The sequence below is a fragment of the Fukomys damarensis genome, unplaced genomic scaffold (genome assembly GCF_012274545.1).
Source record: "Fukomys damarensis isolate Sample0158 unplaced genomic scaffold, DMR_v1.0_HiC HiC_scaffold_1, whole genome shotgun sequence".
NCBI lineage: Eukaryota > Metazoa > Chordata > Mammalia > Rodentia > Bathyergidae > Fukomys > Fukomys damarensis.
This window is the reverse complement of record NW_022900913.1, coordinates 955,965-964,613: the sequence shown is the minus strand read 5'-3', so window position 1 is coordinate 964,613 and position 8,649 is coordinate 955,965. Positions and strand designations below refer to the sequence as shown.

The window sequence follows — 8,649 nt, the reverse complement described above, 5'->3', positions numbered from 1 at the left end:
CCGGCTCCGTTCCCCCACCTCCCCTCCTCTCCTCCCACCCCACTCTCATCCTTCTCTCCATCCAAGTTCCCTGCCACTCTTCCTCCTCGAGCCACGCTGGGGAACCTGGCACTGCCACCAGATCTGGCTTCTCCCCAGGGCCAGCCCGAGGGCCATGGGGAATGGGGTGCGCGCTGCACCGCGGTGTGTCCCTGAGCTGTGACCCGGACCCCTCCCCGGCTCCTACAGAACAGCTTTGACTCTAAGGACGGGTCGGGATCTGCCCACTCGGGGCTCGCACCAGCCACAGCCACCTACTACCCCTACGAGCCAGCCCTGGGCCAATACCCCTACGACAGGTGAGGGGCTCCTGGTCTTCCCCTGCCTGTCCCTTCCACAGTCACCCCTCCCACGCCTCTCTGGGCACTGCTAGGACTCTCCTTCTGCTGGGGTCTTTCAGGCAGTCAGGTCTCAAGCGCCCAGGAGGCCAGGCCAAGTAGGGCCTTGGGTGCCTCCCTGCAGCCTCCTCCCCTGCAGGGGAGCCTGAGCAGGAAACCCCACACCCAGCCTGGGATAGCAGGAGGCCCAGACTCTGGACTCAGCACACCCACTGAGCCCACAATGGCTGCTCCACCTGGCGCGAGACCCTTTCTGCCCAGGGCCTGACACATTAGGGTGCAGGCTCCTGTGTCTGCAATCTGTGTTTACGGTTTGGGGATCAAAGGCGGAGGAGCAGAGCCCCATAAAGTAGCTCAGGGAATTATCTCTGTGGAGTGACAGAGGCCATGACCTCTGTGCTTGGGAAGAAGCCAGCTCCCTGTCATTTTAATAACATTATCTTTGCCCTGGGCCACAAAGGCGGGGCAGTGCCCACCCCAGGCTGGGTCCCTGGCTGAGCCCAGCCAACCAACCATAATGAGCACAGACCTTCCAGGAGGCAGAGCCCGGTCTGTGCCCGCCACCCCCACCCGGGACCCCTGTCTGCAGGTACGGGACCATGGACAGCGGCACTCGGCGCAAGAACGCCACACGGGAGACCACCAGCACGCTGAAGGCCTGGCTGCAGGAGCACCGCAAGAACCCCTACCCCACCAAGGGCGAGAAGATCATGCTGGCCATCATCACCAAGATGACCCTCACGCAGGTCTCCACCTGGTTCGCCAACGCACGCCGGCGGCTCAAGAAGGAGAACAAGATGACCTGGCCACCCAGGAACAAGTGTGCGGACGAGAAGCGGCCCTATTCGGAAGGCGAGGAGCCTGGCGAGGAGGAGGCCCGGGAGGAGCCCATCAAAAGCGCCAAGAGTGAAGGTGCTGGGAGCTTGGCCTCGGGACCGGTCCGGACACCCTCCCCGCGGTTAGGACTCCAGGGACAGAGCAGTGGGTGAACGGGAAGTGGGTGAACGGTCCGTTCCATCCATCCAGTCCATCCGTCCGGGCACTTGGAGCCAGCGATGGCGCCCCGGGGTGCTTACGGAACCCAGTCCTGCTTCCCCACTTTGTGCACACTTCAATTTGGAGTCAAACCCCACCCAGTCTTTCGTATTGGCCCAGAGAAGAGCCCTGGGCGAGGGGAGGGTGGGAGGGGCCTGTCACTTCTCCCAGCTCAGGAAGGCCCCAGCTGTGTTTAAGAGGGGGAGCAACTGGTTGACCATGGCCCTGTTCCCTCCAGTGCCAGAGCCGACGGGCAAAGAAGACAAGGAGCTGGAGCTCAGCGACCTGGACGAGCTCTCGGCACTGGAGGCCGAGCCCCAGGAGTGTGAGCTGAAGGCGCCCTTCTCGGCCTTGGACAGCAGCACCCTGGAGCCTGCCCCCGCCCGGCCCGAGGGCCCCACCCCTCTCCCGGGTGCCCCCGGCAAGGAGGCCTCCAGTGCCCTCCGGATGCCCATGGCTGCAGCAGGAGGGGGCACCGCCCTGGAAGAGGACCTGGAGAGGGCCCACATCTGCCTCCGGAGCTCAGCGGCTGGGCCGGAGCCACAGCCAGGCACCGAGGGCGGCCCTCGGGCCTGCGAAGCCAAGCTGGGCTTTGCACCCGCTGGGGCATCAGGGAGCCTGGAGACCAAGCCACGCATATGGTCACTGGCCCACACCGCCACTGCCGCTGCAGCCACCACCCTGAACCAGACTGAGTTTCCCTCCTGCATGCTCAAACGCCAAGGTCCAGTGGCCCCCACAGGTGTATCCTCAACACCAGCCACTTCCTCACCCGCAGTCCTGGCCCCCCCTGTGGCCCTGGACAGGCACCAGGACTCCCCAGTGACAAGCCTCAGAAACTGGGTGGACGGGGTCTTTCACGACCCCATCCTCAGGCACAGCACTTTGAACCAGGCTTGGGCCACTGCCAAGGGTGCCCTCCTGGATGCGGGGCCACTGGGACGCTCCCTGGGGGCAGGCACCAATGTGCTGACGGCACCCCTGGCCCGAGCCTTCCCGCCCACTGCACCCCAGGACACCCCAGGTGCAGGCGCTGCAAGGGATCTGCTCACCCTGCCCAAGGCAGGCGGCAAGCCCTTCTGCACCTGAGCCTGTGGTCCAGGGGGGAGGGCGGGGCTCTTTTCTACTGAGATTCCAAAGGAAGGTGAGGCCGCCTCGGGCACAGAGGGAGGAGCTGCACCGGTCTCCCTTGACTTTGAGCGGAGCCCTGCCTGCCTCCCACCAGGTCCTAACTCAGCTCTGCCAGCCTTCCCGAACTCCTAACCTGCTGGAGTACTCAGAGCAGCGGGAGCCCCTACGCATAAAGTTTACGTCCAAAGTTTACACGGGGAAGGCGTTTGGGCTCCAGGCTAGCAGTGTGGGCTGTCGAGCATGGCCCCCATCTGACTGCACCCCGCCCACAGCACTTACCGACAGCACCTCATCTCCAGGGCTGCACACTCCTGACTGACAGTTCTGCTTTCTTAAGTGTTAAGTGCACACCAGTAATTGCCTGCTTCAGAGAGAGGCTGATGTAACAAAACCAATAAAACCTTGTGGCGGTGTTTGCATTGCAGAAAAGAACACGTTTGGAACCCCAGGACTTGAAACTCAGGCAGAGGGTGGGTGGGAAGGTCTGCACCAGAGTCCACCGCTCTGAAGTTAGAGGTGCATGGGACTGGAAACTTTTAAATTCTTCCATTTTGCCAGGCTCCAGTTTCTTTGTTTGTTTGTTTTGTACCAGGGATGGAACTCAGGACCTTGTGCTTGCAAGGCAGGCACGGTGCCACTGAGCTAAATCCCCAGCCCAGAGTCCGGGACTTTGAGCGGAGGGGTTGCTTTGACTGAATTAAAATTAAAGTTTCTGAAGTCCGAGGCTCAGTCCTGCGTGGGGCATGGCTGCCCCAGCCATCTCCGCTCCTGGCCTCTCCCTTGACATAGCCTTCACAGGAGCCTGGCAGCCTAGGGCTGTGCGACCACGCCTGCCCTCCCTTAGGGACCCCGCCTTCAGCTTCCGATGCTCAGAAAGTGAAAAGGCCCAGAGCCCCTCTCTGGAGGAGCCTGGGCAGGGGTGGGAGAGAGGGCAGAGCCTGGCCCAGGTTCTCTGAGGTTCTGCCACTGGGCAGATGCAGCCCAGCCAGGTTCGGGGTTCCCCTTTGTGCCTCCTATTGAGTCGGAGGTCCTCACCGGCTCCCTCCCTATGTGTCTCCTGCTGCGCCTGGGGTGGGGGGCGTCTGCCCCGGCTCTCCGCGGGCCAGAAGCCCTCTGCCCTGGGTCCTCCCGTGCCTTCTGAGGGTCCTGGTGTTCAGGGAGATCAGAGTGGAGGCCTTGTGGTGATGGAGAGGTGGCCGCAGCCTGGTCTTTGCCCCAGATTGACAGCCACAGAGACCACTTCCCAGGCCAGACTGGTGCAGCAGAGCCAGAGGGGTGGGATGGACCGGCGCCAGACTCCTGCACCCTGGAAGAGGCCCCGGTCGGGCGGGCTAGCCCTGAAGAGAGCAGGCCTGATGGGTCAGAGGGCTGGCACTGGGGTGAGCCTCGGCCAGCCGCAGGTTGCCGGCACCAGGACTCCTGGGCCTCCCTGGGTACCCCGCGTGGTGGGGCCCACCCTGGCCCCAGACCCGAGTTTGGACCCTGAGTACAGACCCCAGCCGCCTCTGAGGCGGGCCGGCCACGCGGTAATTGGATTGTACTGGCCTGGGCTGTCACCACGTTGACTTTCGCTCCCGAGGATGATATTATCGAGATCGGAAGCCCGCCACTGATGTGCCTGTCAGAAGCCTGTGGCGGGAGCCCCCGGACTGGCGAGCGAGCATCAGCCAAGATAATTTGAAGTGAAATTTTCATTTTGACAGTAAACCCCTCAATTTCTAAAGGCTGCGCGCTCCAAGAGCTCGCTGGCAGGGGAGGCTTTGCAGAAAGCCCACGTCTTAGACTGAAAAGGGCAAAAGAACTCGAATTAGTTGTAATAGATAAAAGGGCAAAAATAAAGAGTCAAGGGTACTTGACAGTAATAGCGAAAGTGGAGTCTCAGGGGAGACTCGCGCGGCCCCAGGCTGGGGCAGCAGGAATTTTAATGCGACTGCAAGGGCAGCCAAGCGCCCCCGCCCAGCCCTAGACAAAGCCAAGCCTTTCTGAGGAAGGGGTCTTCTAGGGGCAGCAGGGTGAGAGCTGGGGAGGCCTCAAGGGTCTGGGCCCAGCCTGGGGCACCCGCAGCCCTGCCGAGGGTGGAGCTCACGCCCAAGGCTCCAGACTGCAGCTGGGTTCCAGATCCCTCCCCTGGGCGCTCCAGGGCTCTCGGGCTCCTGCAGCCCCAACTCCACACCCTGGGGACCTCTGGCAGCCCCAGGAGTCCCTGTCCCAGGAGCCCGAATGGGGAAGAGGGGCTCCAGCAGCCTATTTACCCGACCCGCCCTTGGAGATTAAATAAAGACACAAGGGGAGAGGGGAGGCATCTCAGCACGTGTAAAGGGGGCCACTGATTCCTCACTCCGACCACCCGCTCTGGGGGTGCCGAGCCCACGGGGGGAGCGCAGGGGAGGTTGTGGTCCCAGGCAGAGCCTCAGGCTGCATCTCGGCAGCTTCTTGGGAGAGGGTGTCAGGATGGGGCTGCGGCCAGAGTAGCGGCGCGGGGACGCACTGGCCACTCAGGCGTGGCGAATGCAAACACGCCGAGGAGAGGAGAGGCTAAATTAACGGCGCTCTGTACACAGAGCCCAAATAAAACTGTAATCAGCGGCGCGTTACTTTTCATTAAGCGAGTCTGACAGCAGCATATTCAGGCCCGACCAGGAACAGGCGTGGGGAAATATACAGCTCCCCCGGCCGGCCCGGCTAAGATAATTCCTTAAGCTCCATTAACAACTCGTAGCCGCAGGAAATGGGCTCCGGAAAACGTCTCCAAATCTAAAAGCTTTATCGACCCCTCAAACCGTGGCTGATGGTTCCATTTTTTCTCCTTTCCTTTCCTTTCCTTTTTCCTCCCCTTCCCTTCCCTCCTCCCTCCCCTTCCTCTTCTCCTTCTCTCCCCGCCCCCTTCCTTTTTTCTCTCTTTCTTTCTTAACCTGAGGAGAGACATCCACAAGGTAATAGATTCTGACAGGACGCCTTCTTAACTAGAGAGAGGCAGGAAGCCAGACTTAAATGATATTTAAAAGGCAACCAATTAAGATTTAAAGTGGTCGTCTCCTGAGATTATGCAGGCGATTTCTGCCACCTCCTCCTCAGCAGGCGGCCTGGCTGAACTGGCTTCTCTCCCCCACTGATGGGAGCCCCAGGAGCAGCCCTCTCATCTGTGCAGGGACCCAGGCTGCCTCTCACGGACCAGCCCTGCTTGTGGGCACAGGGTGGAGGACAGTCTACAGCCCAGGAGTCCCTGACCTCCTCTTCCCGGCTCAGCGCTGCTACCTTACCTGCCCCTTAGGAGTCCTGGAGATGCAGGTTCCCCCCCGGGAAACAGAGAGGAGAGGCCAAAGTCCTCAGGCAGGGTTCTGCCGGCCGGTTTGTTCTCACAGGAGCCCCAAGGCCAAGGCCCTGTGGGAAAGCACAGGGCTCAGTGACACTTTGGTGTAACCAGGGCCAAGGCCCCAGAAGGCCCCAGAACAATAGGGCAAGGGCGGACTTCCGGTGCAGGAGCAGAGGTTGGCAAGCAGCAAGATGGAGTGGGGCAGAGGGCCACCTGGGCCTGGAGCTCTGCAGAAGCCTGGCCTAGGGAGAGGTGAGGAGGCCCCTGCGATCCTCAGAAGCTCCTGCCTGCTGCCGCTCCAGCACCCCACAAGGGTGCTCCTGGAGCCCCAAAACCAGTTGTGCACCTTAAACTACAAGGGTGATCCCATCCCAGCACCAGGATCCCCAAATGTGGGACCAGAAGCCTAAGAGTGGGTTCAGGAGGCTGACAGCTGTGGGGCCCCACAGGCCTGGGTGGAGATGCAGAGCCCAAAGGGCTGCTGGTGTGAGGGGGTCCAGAGGTGCTCGTGGTTCTGGTCATGCTCCAGTTCCATGGCCAGCAAGGCCCTCCAGGGACCCAGAACTCCCACAGCTCTCTGGTCAGAGCAGCCTCTCTGGGCCCTGACTGGAGCACACCAGCTGTACTGGGCTGACAGCTCTGCTTTTCAGGGAGCTGTGTGCCACACTTGGGGACACGTGTCCCATCTGCCACAGGTCCCTGTGATCGAGCTCCATGGGGTGCTGAGCTTCCCACCCTGGGGCTGGGGGTGTTCCCCAGTAGTTGAGCACACCAGGCCCTGAGCAGCACAGCTCTGAAGGGATGACCCTGCTGCACATGAGTCCTGCTGGGGTCACTGTGAGCAGCCAGGACGAGACAGCTGAGGAAGACCCTGGGCCTGAGGCCAGGCACCCTGGGTTGGGGCACACAAGCTTGTTTGTTTGGGGACAGAGTGTTGTGCCCAGGGAAAGGAGGAAGAAGCTAAGGGGGTTGCCAGGCGGGGGGTGGGGGGGCTTGAAGAAGTCCCAGGCTGCACCTGAGCAAGGACAGCTCTGTGTGAGTTTACACCACACCGACCAGGCAGGAGGCTTCTGTGTGCATCAAGCTTGAGCCAGGAGGCCCCAGCAGAGCAGTAACATGGGCATCAGGACAGAGCATGGGGCTGTCCTCAGCTCAGAGGGGGACCCCACCCCGCCTCACCTATACACCTGAGCCCTGAGCCTGAGCACAAGGGTGTCTGCTTTGCAGCCATGGGCTCCAGGCTCTCGCAGGATCGCCCTGGGCAGGGCAAAACAGGATGGGTGGCCTGGCAGGGAAGATGAGGTGGCCCTGAGCCTCTGAGGCTGGGGTGCATGGGGTGAGCTCATCCTGCTTACACACACATGCATACACATATGCACAAATATGCACACACACACACACACACACACACCTCACCTGGGATTGCCCTCTCCTTTCTGTCTCTGGTTCTCTCTTTGTCTCCCTCCCTCTCTCTCACAAGCACACACTCCAGTGTGCACACATGCACATATGTGCACACAGCACATACATGGGACCGAGAGTCCCAGGGCAGTGGTAACCCTGGGGGCCGGGCCTCCTGCAGGCACAAAGCTGTCCTGGAAGGAACCTGTGTGCGATGCCTGCCCGGGACCCCAGGCTTTTGTTTTGTGGGGGACAAAGGGGAGACCCTGCCGCTGGCAGGGGACCTTGCTCCTGGGCCAGACAGGTATCTGGAGGATGCAGGGAGGCAGCCCAGCCTGCACCTAGCAGGTGGCCCTGCTCAGTCCGCCCTCCCTAGGAGTGGGGCACTGCCCCACCAGCACAGCCTGCACTAGGACACCACCCCAGCACCCACCTAGCTCAGCTCATGTCCTCAAGTCAGGACAGAGTCTCCCACCTGGCCCAGCTCCTCCTCTGTCCCAATTCCCATCCCTCCCCACCACAGGCCCAGAGCATCTCTCCAGCACAGAGGTGGGCCATCCCAGCACACAGGTGTTTCCCACGCACAGTCGGGCTGCAAATGGGACCTTAATTAATGAATCTGATAATCATCTCTTTTCATGGGACATTAGCCAAGTTCCAGATAATCAGGCTGAACACAAACCCCAGCTCTGCAACAGCAGCAGATGCCTGAGGCAAGAGTGTAATTCATGTCAGACAAGTAGGTAGGCACCGCACCACGCCAGGCCGGACTGGTCTAGGGCCTGGAGCCGCCCCGGGTGTCATGGCCGTCAGGCAAGTGTGTGTGCCACAGCCTCTGTGTACCTGGCCGGGGTCTGGACTATCTCTGGGCCCTGGAGGAGGAAATGGCCTGGCCATGGCCAGGACAGGGGCAGCCCCTGGCTTCCTGCTGGACACCTGCCGGGCAATGTGTGCCCCATAACCCCTAGACAAAGGGCACTGGGCACGCAGGCCTGGTGCAGCCCTGGGAGATTGTTCCTGGAACTATTTGAGGGCCTTGGGGACCACAGGGCCCGGCGCTACCCTCTGCACCCCTCTTTCTAGACCTCGGGGGCACAGGTCACACTCCTGTGGCACTGGCTGGTTTCTTGGTGGGCACTGATCACCAAGAGGGGCTTCCCCAGGGTACACAGTGAGGTGGGGCCTGGGCCATCTGTGCAGGTCTCTCACCCCAGGCACAGGCTCAGCGGGAGGAGCAGCTCAGATGTCACAGGTGGGCAGCCTGCAGAGCCTCAGAGAGCCGAGGCCAAGGGGGCTGCAGCTACACCCGGGAGGAGTGCCTTGGAGAGGCCCACCGGCACTCCAGACCCTGAGGTCTGTGTGCAGACAGAGTGCAGCCCAAGGCCACAGCAG

At 61.6% G+C, this 8,649-nt stretch overlaps 1 protein-coding gene across 1 annotated transcript in view; it reads left to right on the top strand.

Moving 5' to 3' along the window:
* Irx4 (iroquois homeobox 4) overlaps positions 1–2,987 on the top strand; it is a 4,272-nt gene extending 1,285 nt beyond the window's left edge. Inside the window, exons 2-4 of the mRNA XM_010606770.1 lie at positions 197–338; positions 967–1,289; positions 1,651–2,987. Of these exons, the coding sequence (XP_010605072.1) occupies positions 197–338; positions 967–1,289; positions 1,651–2,501 (1,316 nt within the window). The 3' untranslated portion in view covers positions 2,502–2,987. The remainder of the gene's footprint in view (positions 1–196; positions 339–966; positions 1,290–1,650) is intronic.
* Positions 2,988–8,649: the final 5,662 nt, after the last annotated feature.